The sequence below is a fragment of the Macaca mulatta genome, chromosome 1 (genome assembly GCF_049350105.2).
Source record: "Macaca mulatta isolate MMU2019108-1 chromosome 1, T2T-MMU8v2.0, whole genome shotgun sequence".
NCBI lineage: Eukaryota > Metazoa > Chordata > Mammalia > Primates > Cercopithecidae > Macaca > Macaca mulatta.
The window spans coordinates 27,350,723-27,372,084 of record NC_133406.1 but is presented as its reverse complement, the minus strand read 5'-3'; the positions used below and the strand labels follow the sequence as shown (position 1 = coordinate 27,372,084).

At 37.9% G+C, this 21,362-nt stretch overlaps 2 protein-coding genes across 20 annotated transcripts in view; one reads left to right on the top strand and one right to left on the bottom strand.

Moving 5' to 3' along the window:
* Positions 1-21,362, top strand: part of SCYL3 (SCY1 like pseudokinase 3) — a 79,078-nt gene that overhangs the window by 34,118 nt on the left and 23,598 nt on the right. For 7 of the 13 annotated variants that reach the window (XM_001096051.5, XM_077999683.1, XM_015124937.3 and 4 more), the window contains 4 exons: positions 2,152-2,323; positions 5,715-5,876; positions 7,022-7,716; positions 8,229-8,934. In XM_001096051.5, the coding sequence (XP_001096051.2) occupies positions 2,152-2,323; positions 5,715-5,876; positions 7,022-7,716; positions 8,229-8,288 (1,089 nt within the window). In that variant the 3' untranslated portion in view covers positions 8,289-8,934. Of the gene's footprint in view, positions 1-2,151; positions 2,324-5,714; positions 5,877-7,021; positions 7,717-8,228; positions 8,935-13,110; positions 13,342-21,362 lie in introns of those variants that run through there. The other 6 variants (XM_001096164.5, XM_077999673.1, XM_077999648.1 and 3 more) reach the window with 5 other exon arrangements.
* Positions 8,923-21,362, bottom strand: part of FIRRM (FIGNL1 interacting regulator of recombination and mitosis) — a 57,808-nt gene continuing 45,368 nt past the window's right edge. For 6 of the 7 annotated variants that reach the window (XM_077999597.1, XM_015124868.3, XM_077999617.1 and 3 more), the window contains 7 exons: positions 19,353-19,475; positions 18,104-18,199; positions 14,098-14,211; positions 12,291-12,395; positions 11,560-11,640; positions 10,005-10,124; positions 8,923-9,175 (listed from right to left, as the gene is read on the bottom strand). In XM_077999597.1, coding sequence (XP_077855723.1) covers positions 8,978-9,175; positions 10,005-10,124; positions 11,560-11,640; positions 12,291-12,395; positions 14,098-14,211; positions 18,104-18,199; positions 19,353-19,475 — 837 coding nt within the window. In that variant the 3' untranslated portion in view covers positions 8,923-8,977. The remainder of the gene's footprint in view (positions 9,176-10,004; positions 10,125-11,559; positions 11,641-12,290; positions 12,396-14,097; positions 14,212-18,103; positions 18,200-19,352; positions 19,476-21,362) is intronic. The other variant, XR_013416278.1, reaches the window with a different exon arrangement.

Below are 21,362 nucleotides of genomic sequence, written 5' to 3'. Positions count from 1 at the left end.
GAGTTCTTAAATGGATGGCCAGGGCTAAAGAAAAAAAGGGGGCAAAAGAAGCCTTAAAGTGTAGGTTGTGAACTGACAGCCATTTTTGCCTCATTCTCTCGGTTAGAGTTGCAAAAGTCAGCCCAGGCTCATTGTGGGATGGGTTCACTCAAGGGCATGGATACTGGAGGTGTGATTCACAGGGGGCTGACTTTACATCTTTGTATTTACATCTGTAGCAGTAATTCTTACCCAGTATGTAGTTGTGTCTGGAAATTTAGAAGAGGAATGAAGCAGTCTTAACTCTGACATGGAGGTGTCATCATAGGTCTCAGAATTGGACTGAGGTCAGAGAGTAAGTGTTGAGCATGTGGAAGGCAATGAAAGCTGTCAATACTTAGGAAACCGCTTCCCCTAAAGAAGAGTGGGCCAATTTGTGTGTGCTAGAAAGTTCACTTTGGTAGCAGTGTGGAAGAGAGAACACAGAAAGGGAGATAAGCTAGGAAGCTGTTAGAATAGTTTAGCTAAGATGACAAAGGCTAGGGAAAGTGTGACAGTGGATATAGAAGGGGTAGTACACAGTTTCTCATTAGATGGAAGAAGTGTTGAGGATGACTAATTTTTGGCTTGGGGGATTGTTTTATGATTATCATATTCAGTGGGTAGAACTCTAATATGTAAAAGAAACATGCTTTAGTTTACATGTACAGAAAGTGCCTGATCTGTTAGCATTGGTCCTAATAATTATCTTTTGAGTCCTGTTTGAAACCTTTGATCTTACTATATAAATGAGGAAACTAGGCCAGAAAAATAAAAAGACCAATTGGTCAAGTCACATCGAGAATTACTAGCAGAGCTAAGACCAAAACCAAAGATTCCTGATACCTATCACAGCCTGCTGCTTCCACTAGGCAGGCCAGTTACCCTGGCCTTGTGTCTGGCTGGTGCAGATGCTTTGAAGGTCATTTCCTTCCTTCTCTGCAGAGCAGTACTTGCCTGGTATCTGTATGTTACTGTCTTCTAAGGTGTTTTTGGTTGCAAGTAACTGAAACTCATTTTAAACCAGCTAAAGCAAAAAACAAAAAATTTAATAAATGTTAGACTACCTTAGATGGAAATCAAGTGCAGCTGGGGCTTACAGCCATATGTTTTTAATTCCTTTCTTCTCTCTGCATTTGACTTTTGACACTCTGAAGACCAGCTTTCCTTGTTTTGGTGTGCACATGGCCAAACACGGTTGTCCCATAACTTCCAAGTTTTCTGTCCTCATTAAAAAAAAAAAAAAAAAAAAATTCTTCTAGAGATGGGGTGTGTGTTGCCCAAGCTAGAGTGTAGTGGCTATTCACAGGCATGATCCCACTACCGATCAGCCCAGGAGCTTTGACCTGCTCCATTTCCAACCTGGGCTGGTTCACCCCTCTTTAGGCAACCTGGTGGTCCCCAGCTCCTGGGAGATCACCATATTGATGCTGAATTTAGTGCAGGACACCCAAGCGGCATAGCACACTACAGCCCAGAACTCCTGGGCTCAAGTGATCCACCTGCCTCAGCCTTCTGAATAGCTGGGGCTACAGGCACGTGACACTGCCTGGCATAGTGTCCTCATTTTAAGTAAACCTATATAAACTGAAAGTAAAAATTCTAGTTTATATTACTGGACAAGAGATCGTGATGGGCTCAGTTTGGGACGGGTGTTACATGCATCATTTACAAAGGAGGTTTTAAGGTCCTACCCTTGAAAAGAGCTGAAAAGAGGAGCATGGGCAGGAACATAACTGTTAGTGCCCTAGACGAGTTCTGAGTGTGCTCTGCAAAACACTGCCAGTATGTGAACTGTTTATTACAGTTCTGTGATGTGAGTACAGATATGAAGACTTAACATTTAAAACCTTTTGTAGCAATTTGACAGTATTTTTATGTCCCCAACATATGTCTTTTTAATTTTGTTTTGATTGTATTTTTTAAAAATGGTAAGTCTGTGATGGATTGGGAGGGGAAGATACTGGTCTTTTACCACAGGTAGTTTGAGAGCCACTGACCTGGAACACATATCTAAGATAATGTAGTTTATCTGAATAAGCACAATCTGTTTGCAGCCCAAATGCTCATTTACAGGGGAAGAAAGAGATACGTATTGTGGTTGTCAACCCTTATTACCTCATTTGCTCCTAGGTTTTGCTGGGCCTGCGTGATACTAGCGATTCCATTGTGGCAATTACTCTGCATAGCCTAGCAGTGCTGGTCTCCCTCCTTGGACCAGAGGTGGTTGTGGGAGGAGAACGAACCAAGATCTTCAAACGCACTGCCCCAAGTTTTACTAAAAATATTGACCTTTCTCTAGAAGGTAAGAATTATTAAAAGGTCTAGCTTTTTGTGTATGTTATTTTTTTAGATTTTTAATATTATATAAGTAATGTAGGAGGGTCATATTCAGTCAAATGATATAAAGAAGCATAAATAAAAAGTTAATTTCCTTTTCTGAACTTCTGGAGGGGCTTTTCAGTGGAAATCCTTTCATTTTTTTTTAAGCTTGCAAAAAGACACAAATATATGTTTACACATGCATAGAGTTGTGTACGACATAAGGACGTTTTGGTCAACGAAGGACCTCGTAAATGACCGACTGTCTATACCATGGTGGTCTCATGACATCATAATGGAGCTGAAAAATCGCTATTGGCAGTTGATGTAGCTGTAGTGGAATGCATTACTCATGTGTTTGTGGTGATGCTGGTGTAAACAAACCTAGTGTGCTGCCAGTCATAAAAGTATAGTGCATACAGTTATGTGCAGTGCATAATACTTGGTAATGATAACAAATGACTATGTAACTGATTTATATATTTACTATACTTTTAATCATTAGTGTATTCCTTCTGATTTAAAAAGAAAAAAGTTTAACTGTGAAACAGACTCCAGGGGGTCCTTCAGGAGATAATCCAGAAGGTGGCATTTTTTTCAGAGGACATGACAGCTGGGGAGGTCAGAGACAGTGAAATTGATGATCTTGACCCTGTGTAGGCCTAGGCTAATGTGTGTGATTGTGTCTTAGCTTTTAACAAAAAAGTTTCAAAGTAAAAATAAGTAAATTTTAAAAACAGAAAAAGCTTACAGAATAAGGATATAAAGAAAATATTTTGGTACAGTTGTACAATATGTTTTAAGCATAGTGTTATTACAAAAGAGTCAGTTAAAAACATAAAAAAGTTTATAAAGTTATAGTAAGCTAAGACTATTGAAGAAATTTTTAAAATAAACTTAGTGTAGCCTGGCTGGGCGTGGTGGCTCACACCTATAATCCCAGCACTTTGGGAGGCTGAGGTGGGCAGATCACAAGGTCAGGAGATCAAGACCATCCTGGCTAACACGGTGAAACCCCATCTCTACTAAAAATACAAAAACATTAGCCAGGCATGGCGGCGGGTGCCTGTAGTCCCGGGAGCCTGAGACAGGAGAATGGCGTGAACCTGGGGGGCAGAGCTTGCAGTGAGCCAAGATCGCACCACTGCACTCCAGCCTGGGCAACAGAGCAAGACTCTGTCTCAAAAAAATAAATAAATAAAAATAAACAGTGCAGCCTAAGTGTAGTGTTTATAAAGCGTATGATGGTGTACAGTAGTGTCCTAGGCCTTTGTATTCATTCACTGGTAACTCAGCAACTTCTTGTCCTACAAATGCCATTCATAGTAAATACCCTATACAGGTATACCATGTATCATTATATTTTTACTGTACTTTTTCTATGTTTGGATACACAAATAATTACCACTGTGTTACAATTACCTACAGTACTCAGTACAGTAACATGCTGTATCAGTTTATAGCCTAGGTGTTAGTAGGCTATACCATCTATGATGTTTGTACAAGGACAAAATCGCCTAAGATGCATTTCTCAGTACATATCCCCATTGTTAAGTGACACAAGACTGTGTAGGATTTTTGTTTAAATGGTAAGAAAATGTCATGCACAAATCTATAACTTGTTTAACTTGTTTTCGTGTAACAACATATCAGGGACCTGTCCCCCAATACATAGAAGTCTAACTTACTCTTTGAAAGCTACCTAATATTTCATTGAACATAACTCATTCAGTGATTTCTTTATTCATGGATACTGCATCCATTTCTGGATTTGTAATCACTATAAACAGTGCTGCAATGAATATCTTTATACATGTATCTTTCCAGTTGGTCCCCCATATTTGCAGGTTTGCATCTGCAGATTCAACCAACTGTGGATCAAAAATACTCAGAAAAGAAACAAAAAAAAAGGTATTATAAGTAACCCAGAAATGATTTAAAGTATTATGGGATGATATGCATAGGTTATATTTAAATACTACATCATTTTCTTTAAGAGACTTGAGCATCTGCAGACACTGAATGTCAGAAGTAAACTTGCTGGGCCAAAGGATATATTTTAAATTTAGTACATACTGTCAGCTTACAAAAAGGTTGCATCAATTCTTATTAACACTAGATGTTTAAGTTTCTTGTGACTTTTCTTGGCCTATGGGGTAAAAAGCTGTTGACTTTTAGATACTTCAGGAAGTCCTTATTTCTGGTATGTTCCCAGTGGATGTTTCCTGGGAGGTAGCAGTAATTTCTGGTCTTACAAGAATTTTTTATCAACAATGTCATTGCTCGTTTGTATAGCCTTCAATAAGACAATGACCTTCTTATGTAATTCTGGATCTCTAACCCAGTTCTCATTGATAGTTGGTAACATGGAGACACTTAATAGAAAAGAGTTATCAGATAGGCTTTTCTCTAATTTTGATGCTAAAAGAATTCTTAAAGCAACATTGGCTTCCTGAAGTTTTGAAGAGCGTTCACCTCTTCCTTGGTGCTAATGAAACCAGTGTCGTGGCTGCAAAGAGCTTGTAAAGGGTGATGTAGAGTCTGTGATCTCATTTTCAGCTATGAGAGGGAAATAGGAAATTAAGTCTGCCTGAAAGAGAGGTAGAGAACATGGTTCAGAGAAGACGACATCGATAAGACATTAGATAGGACTTCAAGGAGGACAGTGGCACAAATAAGAGTGAAGGGCTTGTAGAGGCCTGGCCTTAGAGGGCTGGGGTGAGGAGGGGAGATGTGCTGCTGAAGAGAGCTGGGGACCTAATTGTAAGAATTTACCCCAGGCCATTCCCCACATCCTTTTTTTTTTTAGCCAAAATTTTATTGAATCATTTTGACCAATGCCCATTTTTTTATTATGAACTTTCTGGTAAACTGTTAAGGACATTTCTTGAAACTTTTTCCCCAGTTGGTGTTAATGTCCATAGCTTAAATTTATTATTTTAACTACTACTAAGTGTATAGTTTTGTGGTATTCAGTACATTCATATTCTTGTGCTTATACGCTTCAACTTTTATTCTTAAAAGGAAAGTAAGTAGAATTAGTTGGTTTTAAATCGCCACCAACATGTTTTGAAGGGCTGTAATTTTTAAACTAGGTGTCCCAAAGGTTATATCTATATAATGCTTGGATCCTTTCTATTCATCACCACCACATGGAGTGGACACAGCCTGTTCTTAAACACCTCTAGGGACAGGCAGTCCATTCCATAATGGGTGTATGTCTTCAAATGTTTGAAGATGTTCTCTCCTGCATTTTATCCTTTATCTGTGTTAAAATATACCCATTTCACTTAACTTATGCCCACCAACCATGTGATAGATCAAGAAGCAATTTACTGTCCCTTTCATGTTTTGGAGTTTTTATTTACCTTCAGATTCTTCTATGCGTGTCGTCTGCAGCAAGCACAGTCAGATCTCGCCAGTCTTGGAGAACCCCTTCTCTAGCATATTCCCTAAATGTTTCTTTTCTGGCAGCATGCCCATCAACAGCAAGAAGCACATACAGCGAGATTACTACAATACTCTTTTACAGACAGGTAGAAATATTAAATTTATATAGCTTTCCCATTGCTTGGATGAATGTTTTCCTGAGACTAATAAGCTTAAGGGTGTTTTGGGAGTTTTGAGACTGATTTATTTGTAACTATATAGTCAGCTTTGGTCTCATCTTGTTTCTCCAGACTGTTGGATATATACTTACCTCTTCTTTGTAATTGGTGAGAAAAGCAGGTTGACATTACTTGAATTCTTTTTTGCACTGATACTTTAAGACTTCTGGCCGGGCGCGGTGGCTCAAGCCTGTAATCCCAGCACTTTGGGAGGCCGAGATGGGTGGATCACGAGGTCAGGAGATCGAGACCATCCTGGCTAACACGGTGAAACCCCGTCTCTACTAAAAAAAATACAAAAAACTAGCCGGGCGAGGTGGCGGGAGCCTGTAGTCCCAGCTACTCGGGAGGCTGAGGCAGGAGAATGGCGTGAACCTGGGAGGCGGAGCTTGCAGTGAGCTGAGATCGGGCCACTGCACTCCAGCCTGGGCGACAAAGCAAGACTCCGTCTCAAAAAAAAAAAAAAAAGACTTCTGATGCCTTAGTGCGGCATCTTCCAAATTGTACCAAGAATGATAGTTTTGAAAGATGTTAATGGGCGTGTTGTGAAAAAGAGTTCTGTGGTTAAATGAGTTTGGGGAAATGAGAGCAAAGTCATTAACACATTGCACAGGATCTCTCAGTGCCTTAACTACTACACTTAGGGAAATCTGCTTAAAGTGAGGATAATAAGTTGAGTTAGGCAAACTTATTCGAGCATGCAAGACTTTTTCAGGCATATGTAATTAACATCCCAAGGATAACACTGCCTGGTTTAGAGCATTTCTATATTTATGTATAGATAATTATGTCAGTATACTATATGTTTAGATATTTAATAAGGATTGAATGTGCTAGGTATTACTTACATGCTTCCACTGAGTTAATAATGTAAGTATTATATAATTATTTGGATAACATGTTACATCATTGATCTTGAGTAATGTTCTGCTGGGATCTCTTTTGTTTAGTATGCATGGATATTTCCAAGTAATTAGATCTATACTACTTAAACTTCCTTAATGCTATCCTTCCCCTAAATGTATTTCTTACCCTTAACCAGTATTTTATGAGAATAATTCTTTTCCCTACAGGCGATCCATTTTCTCAGCCTATTAAATTTCCCATAAATGGACTTTCGGATGTAAAAAATACTTTGGAAGACAGTAAAAACTTCCCATCAAGTTCTAAAAAGTCTGAGGAGTGGCCTGACTGGAGTGAGCCTGAGGAGCCTGAAAATCAAACTGTCAACATACAGATTTGGCATAGAGAACCATGTGATGCTGTCAAGTCCCAGTGCACTACCTTGGATATGGAGGAGTCATCTTGGGATGACTGCGAGCCCAGCAATTTAGATACTAAAGTAAACCCAGGAGGTGGAATCACTGCTACAAAATCTGTTACCTCAATGGAGCAGAAGCCCATTCCTGCTTTGCTTCCACTCACTGAAGAGTCTATGCCTTGGAAATCAAGCCTACCCCAAAAGACTAGTCTTGTACAAAACGGGGATGACCCAGACCAAATCAAGCCGCCAAAAGTGTCATCACAAGAAAGGCCCCTTAAGGTTCCATCAGAACTTGGTTTAGGAGAGGAATTTACCATTCAAGTGAAAAAGAAGCCAGTAAAAGATCCTGAGATGGATTGGTTTGCTGATATGATCCCAGAAATTAAGCCTTCTGCTGCTTTTCTTATATTACCTGAACTGAGGACAGAAATGGTCCCTAAAAAGGATGAAATCTGCCCAATGATGCAGTTTTCCTCAAAATTTGCTGCAGCAGAAATTACTGAGGTGAGTACTTTTTATGGAGTAAACTGTGCTACTAGCTTTAGGATTTCCCTCATAGGTCCTAGTTGCACTATCCCATTTATAACAAGCAACGTGCTATTTTCCCAATCATCAAGTCAAGCACAAAATTAACAAAATCAGTTTCTGTCATTGGTATCTTTCCTTCCCCAGAAAAATGTAGCAATGCTTAGGCTAAGTGTTTGTTTAATGAGCTATTTTAGGCTAAGTGTTTGTTTAATGAGCTATTTTAACCTTTTTATTTGAAAAAAGATTAAAATAAGGATATGGTGTCATTCACACTGATTTTTACTTGATTTTATGTTTTTTGCAAAGCTATTTTCCAGTGCTGTGGTTTTGTAATCCTACTTTTCAACTTTCTGTTAGAGCTCTAAGTTATTTTACTTAGTACAAGGTAGTGTTTCTGGCATCAAAAGATAAATTTTAAATTCCTGCTTTTTCAAATTTGCATATGGATTTGTTTCAGTGGGTTCTTGGTGTGCTTTATTTTGTTGCAGGGAGAGGCTGAAGGCTGGGAAGAAGAAGGGGAGCTGAACTGGGAAGATAATAACTGGTGACAATAGATGTGAGTTAAACTTTAGGAAAAAGGATTCCCTTTTTTTAAAAAAAAAAAATCAATACCTCAAAAGCAGGCTTTGGGACAAGAAAACCCCAAAGTGGCCTGCTTTTCCCATCCCAGGAGCTCATTATCCAGTCTGCACCAACAGAAATATGAGACTGACTGCGAGTGCTGGCTAAAAGCCCTGGGGGTGAGGCTCACAGTACTGGTTTCCAGGAGGAAGAGCCTTTGTGCATTTGACTGAGGCCAGTTTCTTTGAAGAGCAAGTAGCTGAGGAGAGGTCAAATTTACTGCTTTTTCCAGGATAATTCTGGAAGTAAAGAAAATGTAAGAATTCAAGCTGGTTAGCTTAATTTTGTGCCATTTCTTTAACATAAGAGTAAGCTCTATTATGAAATACAACTTAAAAAAATTTTAGCTATAAATTATATAAATGATTTTAAATTGCTGAGGTTTCCTTAGGCAGCTTATTTATTTGTTTACAGTTATACTATCTGAGTAAATGGTTCTTTGTGGACCTGGGCAGTTCCTGACTGTTCCACATGTAGTACATTGTACCAAAGTTCTTAATGAGAATATTCCCCACAATCCTGTTCTCTAAATGTCAAATAAAGATTATTTTCACTAGATTCAACTTTACAAAATTTGTTTTATATCTGTTTGTTAGAAAATGTACAGACATAAGTTTCACCCTAGAGTATGTATATAACGTTTTAGCTTATCCATCCTTTCTTGGAGCGCCTCCATTTCCATTAAAAACCAGGCCGGAGCAGGACCCTTTTGGAGTAGTGACTCAGTTGCTTCCAAGGCCCCTGCTATTGTGTGCAGCGCTGACCTGTACTCTTCTTCCCAGGGGAACTCTTGACGAGCTCTTTTTGCATAAGGCTGGGAAAAAAAACATAAGTAATATCATAAATATAAAGAACCTTCCTTTTGGACTGGAAAAAAGTTACGTGCAAATTTTATTCTAGTCATTGGATCACAAAGGTAGGAGGGTGCACCCCGAAACCCCTACATAGTCATCTAGAAAAATATATAAAGCCATTTTGGTTTTATCATAACAATTCAGAGTGCTGCTACTAGTGTCTTAGTTTGTATGTGGTATACAACAAGTATTCTGTCCCAAAGGGCTCCCAATGAGAAGTGCTGCATAGTCTAAGCTTACATGTCTTATAAACAAGTTCATAAATGTATTTTTTTACGAAAGTTTGACTAAAACTTATCAGAATGTTGTTCTTCATGAATTACTACTATACTAAAGTGCACAAAACAATATTTTGAATATCCTTATTGGTGTCAAATTTCTGCCTTTTAATAGGCAGATGTGATCTTTAGATACTGCCAAAAATTATTAGGAGTCTGATTTGATTAATAAGGAAAGGAATCAAACTAAACATTTAGGAGAGTAAGTTTCTTTCATTTTCTTCTGTGGTTCAGTAAAGACTGCATTTATAGCATCATTGGTACAATATGTAACTTCCCTTAAAGGTTACTACCAATAATTCAAACATACTGAAAGAATATATTTGGTATGGTATAGTCCCACTTCTGATTTTTAAAAGCAACTACCATAAAACAGAATTTTACATGTCTAGATCTGTTTGATTTGAAATTCAACATGAGGCTGGAAACCACATTGGTTTGTTTCATCAGTAAGTAATAAGGGCAGAATTTGCCTTGTTAAAGTTTGGCCCCTATTGAAATCAGCCCATACCTGTAAAGATGACCTCTTTGCTTCTTCTACATTCACATTAGCAAAGGGTTTCCAGAAAATACCTTTTTCCTGTTTCACACGTTCCACTTTGGCAGCTTCAGTTTCATCTACAAACCCAGTCTGCCAGGGACCATGAAAAACCAAGCAAATAGCAACATGTTAGCACTCTACTAGATATGAAATAGCCACATAATCTATGTAAGTGCTCAATGTTCAGCCATACTAGGCAAATTCTGGAAGTCACATGGACTGATCTTATAAATCCTCTTAGTATAATCTGGATTAAATCACTCTACTCTACTTAGTATAATCTGGATTAAATCAAAGTTATAGTCGTCTTTGCAGGAAAAAATGATAGTCTGCTAATGTATTAGCTAAGAAACTAGCAACAGCAGTGTACACACATGTACTTAAAATCCAGCTTAGATGTAATATAAGTAGGCCAAGTGTGGTGGCTCACACCTGTAATCCCAGGATTTTGGTGGGAGGAATGCTTGAGCCCAGGAGTTTGAGGTTACAGCAAGCTATGATCACACCACCACACTCCAGCCTGGGCGACACAGAGCGAGACTCTGTCTAAAAAATAAAGTTCAGTGAGTCAAGTGGGCCCATCCCACCTAAAAAAAATGTACGTAATATATGTAAAATATATAACATGTGCATCATTACATGTAATATATAAAATAATTCACTTTCTCCGGGTAGTCAAAATTTGTGGTTTAACAGTTCCACTAGTATTTCAATTAACTATTATTTCCTCACACTAAGTTCCAAAGTATGCATAGATATAGGAACTCTGTTATTCAAAATTTTGGTTTTAATTGTAAAAACAGGCCTTGGCTGCAAAGAGAATAAAAAAGCCATCCCTTAAAAAAAAAAAAGACTAGGAGCTTACCCTGGCTTGGGAGACTGCCACAAAAAAAAGAAAAGCCATGCCTAAGTTATACCCAAAATATGGATGTTTACATCCCCTCAGGCCTACCTAATTATGTGATCAAGTGTATTTAATTATGATTATTAGTGGCTTAGGGATCCTCATCTCACTGACTGGATAATCAGTGCTATTAAACCCCAAACTACAGGCAGAGGAACTACAAGTGTTCTTTTTTGAGACAATCTCGCTCTGTCACTCAGGCTGGAGTGCAGCTGCACGATCTTGGCTCACTGCAACCTCTGCCTCCCTGGTTCAAGCAATTCTCCTGCCTTAGCCTCCTGAGTAGCTGGGACTGCCGGCGCGCACCACCATGCCCGGCTAATTTTTGTATTTTTAGTAGAGACAGGGTTTCACCATGTTGGCCAGGCTGGTCTTGAACTCCTGACCTTGTGATCCACCCACCTTGGCCTCCCAAAGTGCTGGGATTACAGGCATGAGCCACCGTGCCTGTGGCCCAAGTATTTTACTTCTGTGGCCTCAACTGCTTAGTAAAAGTCTGTCTACACTGTGCTGAGCACTGAAAAGTTTAAGAAGATACTCAGGTTGGTTACAGTTACATAATTTCAAAAAAAAAAAAAAAATAGGACAAAGAATAAAACATGAGCCATGTAAAGAAAGTACCTTCTCCAGAAAGGATACAACTTTGTTCTTAATTTCTTCAGAACTGAGACACTGTGGAACTATCTCTTCGTGATTTGTTCCCTATTAAGAAATTGATGAACAAGACCAATTTTAACATATTTCAACAACTTACAAAGACAAATAGATGTGTTTTATGAGCTACCTTAACCAAAAATTCATTTTAAGTAAGAGTCCCAGAGGATCCTCAAAGGTGATAAACTCATGATTCCTTCAGGGTCCCTTAGGAGAATATAAAGTTAACTTCTGTACAAGTGTTGTAGGCTTTCATTACTTCTGCTGGTATACTAATGCTTCTGGACTCCCTTATGATCATAGGCATGACTATACAGCAAATGCAGTAAGAGTAAAGGAGCAACCCATCTTACAGGTTTAGGTTCATCAGCCTAACCTTTATGACTGATAGTACAAAATGAAATGTATTATCATTTGAACCAAAAATACTATCTGCTGGAAGACTGTGTCTGTGTCAGTAGGCCTGCTGTGTATGCCTGTTCTAGTCCTTGTTTATTCAGAGGACCTTAGGAAATTCACTTCATTTCTCTAAGCCTCATTTTGAGAAGCTGTAAAAGAAATAACGAGTAATGTACCCTTCAGACAATTTTCCGATTGCAATACAGAAGCAGTTCAATAAATGTTTTGGGATTGTTCTGGAATATTTGAAATATTAAAATGGTTTGAAAGTCATTGTGATAAATCAGTTTTATAATTACCTCAGCAAACTGAGTAAACGCCTCCAAGGTATGTTGTTCTAGCAGCCAACTCCTGTCAGCTAGCAGTAAGGCAAAAATACAGGACAGGTTGGGCAGAATTCTGTCCTAAAAGAACCAAGCCTTATTATAATAGAGAAACAGAAACCACAATAGATAATCATAAAATAGCCATACATTCAGTAAACCCAGTGTTGTCAAGTTTCCATAATCCTGTCCCAGGGACACACATTAAAACATATTAGGTAATGTCACTCTTTTACTCAAATCCTTCCAGTAGCTCCCTATTTCCCTCCGAGTGAAAGCTAAAGTCCTCAAATGGCCTGCCAAGTCCTGCTACCTCTGTGTTAGCTATACTTGCTTCCCTGAATACAAGAGGCATGCTCCCATCTGCAATGCTTTGCACTTCAAGTTTTTACTTTACATCTTGGTGACTGACTATATATCCCATTTCAAATTGGACTCCCACATTCCTATTCCCTATCTTCCTTCCCTGCTTTATTTTTCTCCATGGCACTCACCAGCATTTAATATACTGCACATATCACCATGTTGTTATTGTTTATTGCCTCTAAACAGGCTAACGGTGGGGATTTATTAGTTTTGTTCATTACTGCATTGCCAGTGATTAAAACAGCACTGGATACGGCAAAAACTTATAATCTTTCCCAAATGGATAAATCAGTCAATCTCATTTCATAGCTTTGAATGCCTCCTATGTTCTGATGAATCTCAAAAATTTCTTCAGGTCTTGACCTCACTCCTGGGAATATAGAAGGCACTGCAATTTCTGCTTATAAAACATTTGTTTCATAATTTCTAGGCCTGTGCATAGTCCACAGTGGTTCACAAATGAAGTGGCATTTTGGAATAGATTTCATGGTAAAAAGAAGACAGCTCAGATGCCAAGTGTCTTTGGATATTTTTGTCAAGAGAGTTGAAAAGAAGCTGTCAACGTTCTATGCTTATCTCATGAAATATAACATTAACATGATGGAGACAGATGGGATACTGTTAACTTATGAACAAATAAAAGAGCCCCTTAGAAATTAAATTTTTGGTTTCAAAGAGTTTAATCCACTTGTTCTGAGATACTATCATGTGTTTGCTTTGATTACGTAAGAAAATTCTCATTAGTGGACTCCTTATAGTCTCTCCCTTGGAGGTTGCAGTGTCAATTATCTAGAATTACTACTGACTATAGTAATAAGGAAGGCGTAACTCTCAATTTATGAAGATCTCTTTGCTGTAAGTTCTTTAAAATTACTGTACTGGCCTGGTAATATACATTTACTGAGGTTTTAAAATTCTGTAGATGTGTATTGCCAGGCCAGTACAGTACAATTTTATAAATAATCCATTTGTCAGCTATACATACTTTGCAACATTTTCAAAAATATTGTCTTTAAAAACAAGCAGGTTCTCTTTCATGGATAAAAGAACGAAGAGAATAACTTTAATAAATTACCAAATTTCCTAGTTACGTGCTGCTCCACATAGGACAAATACGTTTTCTATCCTCAGGAACTGTACATTAGAACTCAACTGGAATGAGACTCTAACATGGTAGACTACAGCCAACTAAAAATTATTTGTGTATCAACATATATTTTTCTAAAAGAAAAGAACTTAAAATGAGTTGTATTATAAGTTATAAATAGATTTTAGAATGTCTGAAACATAGTTTTTTTTTTTTTTCCAACTTTGTCAGTAATTGCAAAATTTCAGAAAAAGCCTAAAAATCCCTTAATCACTAACTCTTATAGAGATTTTGTTTTAATAATACAAGAACAGAGTTAAGAAATATTACCTGGATAGCTTCAGGTATAAAAAGTTTTCCTAGAGAAGATACAAAATCCAGCATTGCCACACGAACATAGTCAGGAGGCTCTAATTTAAGTAGTGAGGTCTGCCAAGTTATTACCTACAGAGGTGAAGACCAAAGAACAGTTATAAAGAATACCAGTATTTTGTACAGACACAGTAACTGCCTAAGATTTGGATGGAAATGTGGGGAGGGGAAACAAAACCAAACCCAGAAAAAAACAAACACACCACAGCCCCTGAACTTCACTGGTAGAATTTAAATAAGACAATCATATGAACAAGTTAACTATTACAGCATTATTCTTACCACACCCTCCTGCCTCAAACCACTGTAAAAATAAAAGTATACATGTTCCTGAAAAACTTTATATATCAAACCTTTAAACAATATTTTGTACAGACACTATTTTATCGTGCTTTGATTTATTGCACTTTGAAGATACTGTATTTTTTTTTTTTTACAAATACAAGGTGTATGGCAACTCTGTACTGAACAAGTCTACCTGTACCATTTTTGCAACAGCATGTGCTCACTTCATGGCTGTCAGATTGGTAATCCTTGCAATATTTCAACTTATTCGTCAGGATTTTATTATGTTGATCTGTGATCTTTGATGTTACTATTGCAATTGTTTTGGGGTGCCACAAACTGTGCCCATATAAGATGGCTAATATAATAAATTGTGTGTTGTGACTGTTCTACCAACAGGTAGGTCACCAGTCTCTCCCCCTCTCCTTGGGCTTCCCTATTCTCTGAGACACAATATGAAAATTAAACCTAAAATGGCCTCTTAAGTGTTCAAGTGAAAAGAATAATCTCATCTCTCACTTGAAAGCTAAAGATAATTCAGCCTGGTGAGGAAGGCTGTCAAAAGTCAAGAGAGGTGAAAAGCTAGGCCTCTTTTGCAAGTCAGCGAAGTTGTGAATACAAAAGAAAAGTTCTTGAAGGAAATGAAGAATGCTATTCCAATGAACACAGAAAGTCTTATTGTTGATATGGAAAGTTAGTGGTCTGGATAGATCAAACCGGCCACAATATTCCCTTAAGCCAAAGCCAAATCCAAAGCCAGGCCCTAACTCTCTCCAATTCTGTGAAAGCTGAGAGGTGAAAAAGCTGCAGAAGAAATGTTTGATGCTAACAGAGGTTGACTCACGAAGTTTAAGAAGCAATCTCTAACATAAAAGTACAAGGCGAAGCAACAAGTGCTGATGAAGAAGCTGCAGTAAATTCTCCAGAAGATCTGGCTAAGATCACTGATGGAAGTGGTTGCCTTAAACAATGTATTTTTAATGTAGAGGAAACACCATTCTATTGGAAGAAGATGTTGTCTAGGACTTTCATAGCTAGAGAGATGAAGTCAATGCCTGGCTTCAAGATTCTTCTTGAGGGGTAATGCAGCTGGCAAAGTTGAAGCCAATGTTCACTTACTATTAAAAAAAATCCTAAGGCCCTTAAGAATTCTGCTAAATCTACTCTGCATGTACTCTATCAATGGAACAACAAAGCCAGGATGACAGCATACCTGTTTATATCACTGTTTACGGAATATTTTTTGTATTCCACTATTGAGAGGCCTACTGCTCAGAAAAGATTTCTTTCAAAATATTACTGCTTATTGACAATGCACCTGCTCACCCAGGAGCTCTAAAGGAGATATACAAGGAGATGATTGTTTTCATGTTTGTTAATACAACAATCATTCTGCAGCCCATGAATCAAGGAATTGTTACTTTCAAGTCTTACTGTTTAAGAAATACATTTTATAAGGCTATAGCTGCCATGGATAGTGATTCCTCGATAAACCAGGACAAAGTAAATTGAAAACCTTCTGGGAAGGAGTCATCATTCCAGATGCCATGAATAATATTCATGATTCATTTGTAGGAGGTCAAAATATCAACATTAACAGGAGTTAGAAGTTGATTCCAACCCTCAAGGATGACTTTGAGGGGTTCAGGCCTACAGTGGAGGAAGTAACTGCAGATGTGGTAGAAATAGCTAGCAAACTAGAAGTGGATCCTGAAGATGTGACTGAATTGCTGCAATCTCATGATCAAACTTGAGTGGATGAGGAGTTGCTTCTCATGAATGAGCAAAGAAAGTGGTTTCTTGACACAGAACTACTCCTGGTATAGAAGATGCTGTGAACATTGTTGAAATGAAAACAAAGAATTTAGAGTATTACATAAACTGAGTTGTTAAAGCAGTAGCAGGATTTGAGAAGACTGACTGTATTTTTGAAAGAAGTTTTCCTGTGGGTAGAATACCATCAAATAGCATCACATGCTACAGAGAAATCTTTCATGAAGGGAAGAGTCAATTGATGTGGCAGACTTCACTGTCATATTTTAAGAAATTGCCATGGCCACCCCAACCTTCAGCAACCACCATCCTGATGGGTTAGCAGCCATCAACACTGAAGCAAGACCCTCCACCACCAAAAAGATTATGCTTTGCTGAAGGCTCATATGATCATTAGCATTTTTAGCAAGAAAGTGTTTTTTAATTATATACATTTTTTACACATAATGCTGTTGTACACTTAACCTGCAGTATAGTGTAAACATAACTTCTGTATGCACTGGGAAGCCAAAAAATTCATGTGACTCACTCTATTGTGGTGGTCTGGAACACAACCTGTAATCTCTCTGTGGTATGCCTGTATTTAAAATTCTATTGAGAGAAGTTCATTATTTAGTAAGGACTGGCAAACTTTTTCTCTAACAGGCCAAATAGTAAATATTTTAGGCTTTGTAGGCAACATGTTCTCTGTTACATATTATTTTTTATTTTGCAAACCTTTAAAAATCATGCCTACCTCTTGGGCTGAAAACAGGAGGGCAAAATTTAGACAGGAGGCCATAATTTGCAAACCCCTAATTTAAGGGAATCTTAAGGTGAAATCTTTTATAAAGGAAGCAATACGTTTTGAACAATCTACTTAATTAAAAATTTTAGAATTTTGTTAGGGTTTTTTAAAGGTAGGCACATTATATCAAAATTATTTTTTCTAAAAGAATATTAGAGGTTTCAGAATCAGAATCAAATTGTTGCATTCACTGAGTTAATTATTGTATTCTGATTCTTTATAAATTAGTAAAATCCATGTTACACATATGGTATAGTACATACTTGTTATTGCTAACTTCTTCATATACACATCATTAAAAACAGCTACTAAAAGCAAAGCTTTAAGTTTCATTCCTTTCTGTTCTACCACATACTGTGACAGGAATCATCTCTTCCATCATCTTCATAAATAAGAAGGGTAGTTTCTCTTAACAGTTATTGTTTCTCTTTCTTACCTGACCCTGAGCTTAAGCTAACTCTTAATTTGGGGCATCAATTCTCTCTAGTATGGACTCTTTCCAAAGCCTCTAAATCACTTCGGTTTAGCTGAAGGGCTTTCCCATTTTCTCTGTCATCTTAGAACCTCCAAAAGAAAGGCGCAGCTGAGGCACCACGACAAGGGTTGCCTAGACAGTGACCCAGGCTCTGCCTGTCCTAGCCATGTAAGCTGGAGGCCAAAGAGGAAATTCAGGAGGCCGAAGAGGAAATTCAGTAGTGCTCTTCTTTCAAAATAATTGTATTTCTTCAAAGAAACAATGGGTGCTATCTTTTAATCCATATTGGTTAACCGATTCAGCGTTCCCACAGCTGCTGAAATGCCTTTGAAACTGCTCAGGGTTCAACACATGAACTACGACTCCTAACCTCAGGGGTTTGTGGGGGGGTAGTTAACAGTAATAACAAAAAGTACTGACTGCTCAGTATGGGGTGACGAAGAACAGATAAAGGCTGAATTAACAGCGCCGTGTATTAATACTGTAAGGAAGAAAGAAGAGAAATGAGATATCCTTGATGAAGACAAGTCAATATATGACACAACAGGAGGTTTAAAATAACTATTTCTAGAAAGCTATTTCACATGATAGCAATTTAGCAACCTCCTTAGCAAACAAAGTATCAATTTGGTCATTACTCTTACCTGAACTATCAGTTTAGGATCTAGAGTTTGAATGACAAATCCCAACAGTGGAAGTAAAAGGCTGAATGTCTGCTGAACGTAAGGTTGATCTGCTACCTAAGAAACACAAAATAATTTTGAAGAAAAAGTTTCAATCACGTAAGAATTACTATAATAATAGCAAACTTTTATTGAGCACTTATTATATATCAGGTAATATGTTAAGCATTTTATATTACCTCATTTATGCCTTACAACAGCTCTATGAGGTAGATATTATTACCTTTACTGATAAGAAAACAGGGTCAAAGAGGTTAAAAAATTTGTTCAAGATCACGTGGCTATGATAAAAAGCAGAGCTGTGATTGAAATCCAAATTTAAGTCTAAAAGGATCTAATTACTTGTCTGTGACTGAAAGGCTTATATAAATGTTCCTTAGTCATCTTAAAATTTCATTTCTCCTCTTCATAATTTTGGTTTACGTTATAATATTGTAAGCTATATCCCCATCACAGATATCCTGAATGAATACTGAATGATTTGTGAACATCCGGGAAAGTACTTGTTGAAGTCAAAACCATGCAGTAGGGTAATCTGACCATAAAAAAATAATAATAATAAAACATTATCTGTAAAATCATTTCTATCATTTCCCAAAAGTATGGCTGTTGCCTTTAGCTTCCACTAGCTGCCAGAGGCCAGTGTTATACTTAGTCAGAGAAAACAAACAGCCTATTTATATTTTTAAACTAAGAAACAGGTGTACAACCATGGTGTGGGAGGCATATCATTAGTTTTAGATCATCACTTGGCTTCTTGGCTTTGCTGGGAAAGAGAAATAGAAATTAGCCACATCTGTTCACTAGCCCTTTCCACCTTTAAGTCAGCTCACTCTCCATTGCCCAAAAGATTTATTAAAGGCCCTAGAATCACAGAAATGGGATACATTAACCCAAAACAGAACAGAAACAATAGGGGAAGAGATAAGGGGCGGGGGGCGCGGGTAGGGAAGAGGGTATAACCAGTTAGGAAAGTAAGTAGGTGGACTGCCATCACATCACGTATTCTAATTTTACTAATATAATTCTATCACACTCTGAAAATGAAAGCGGCCTGAGACAGTACAGATACTTTAAGTTCTTATAAAGGTCTACCAAACACCCAAAAGAATGAGATACATTTTACTCTACACTGGAAAATTTCAGTACTATCCTCTTTTTTTGATATTTTCTGTTTTTTGATAAAGAAAGGATCAGTTGTTTTCCTTACCTGTTTAATGTTTAAAAAAGCCCAAAGCTGACTCACAACTTCCATAATTGCAGTTTGTTTTCCTGTATCCAAAGCTTCACCAGCAGAATTACATATTGTAAGCAAAGCAGACAGTACTGTGTTCTAAAGGGCAGAAACAAGAAAGGACCTGAGTTTAAATACCAGTCTAAAGCACCACCAAGAGCCCACTTACCTAGAGGTTATAAAAGTTACTTTTAACTCTTCATAAAAGTCCATGTAGAATAATATTTCTAAGAGCCAAAGCCATCTTTTCAGCTATTTACTTAACACAAGTATATATTAAAAATAATTTTCCTCGTACACAGAAACATTTGCTTTGTTTTTCTAAATAAACGGTTTTTTTTGAGACGGCATCTCGCTCTGTCACCAGGCTGGAGTGCGGTGGTGCAATCTCGGCTCACTGCAACCTCCAACTCCCAGGTTCAAGCAATTCTCCTGCCTCAATCTCCCAAGAAGCTGGGACTACAAGCACGCACTATCACACCCAGCTAATTTTTGTATTTTTAGTAGAGACTTGCTTTTCATCATGTTGGCCAGGATGGTCTCGATCTCTTGACCTTGTGATCCGCCTACCTCGGCCTCCCAAAGTGCTAGGATTACAGGCGTGAGCCACCGCACCCAGCCATAAACTTCCTTTTAGGGTGAAATGTTGGTAACCCAAAGTTACCAAATGAAAGCAGAAATGTACTTTAATAAATAGCTTTGATACAAGTGGTCAGTATAATCAAGCTACTTTATAATACACATCAACAAAAAGTTATTTTTTCAGATTACGCACACAGCAATCTTTATGGTTTACTAGATTTTTATTTTTCCTGTTATTTGAAAATTTTAAATGCCTCAGCAACACTGCATTTAATAAGCAAAGATAGTACTTAAGAAGTACTAGTATTTGAAACTAAAGGCAATATTTTCTGGATTAACTCTTACCTATGTGTGAAAATACTCCATTCTCTCTCTGACTAGCCAGGAATGAGGTTTTTTGAGGTGTGGTGGGGGTACAGGGAAGGTCTTATGAGAATGTAATAATCAGTAACAATGAATGCCTTTAATCTATTAGACAACCACACTTAATTTTATGAAATTACCATACAACTTCTTAAGATTTACCTATTTCCTTTTACAAATGAACATGTTCTAGATGCAGAAATCCTCAAAACAATACTAGCAAACCAAATTCAACAGCACATCAAAAACTTAATTGACCATGATCAAGTACACTCCATTCCTGGGATGCAAGATTGGTTCAACATATGCAAATCAATGTGTGATTCACCACATAAGCAGAATTAAAGACAAAAACCATATTGATTATCTCAAAGACATGGAAAACCTGTTGGTAAAATCCAACATCCCTTCATAATAAAGGCCGTCAAGACACTAGGCATCAAAAGAACATACATCAAAATAATAAGAGCCATCTATGACAAACTCACAGCCAACATTACACTGAACAGGCAAGAACTGGAGGCATTCCTCTTCAGAAATGGAACAAGACAAGGATACCCACTCTTAACCACTCCTATTCAACATAGTATTGAAAGTTCAAGCCAGAGCAATAAGGCAAGAGAAAAAAATAAAAGCAGCATACAAATAGGAAAAGAAGAAGTCAAACTGTTCAGGATACAAAATCAATGTACAAAAATCAATACCATTTCTATACACCAATAACATTCAAGCTGAGTGGCAAATCAAGAAGACAAGGCTGGGTGTGGTGGCTCACGCCTGTACTCCCAGCACTTTGGGAGGCCGAGGCGGGCAGATCACGAGGTCAGGAGATCAAGACCATCCTAGCTAACATGGTGAGACCCCGTCTCTACTATAAAACACAAAAAATTAGCCGGGTGTGTTGGCGGGCGCCTGTAGTCCCAGCTACTTGGGAGGCTGAGGCAGGAGACTGGCGTGAACCCGGGAGGCGGAGCTTGCAGTGAGCCGAGATAGCGCCACTGCACTCCAGCCTGGGCGACAGAGACTCCGTCTGAATAACAA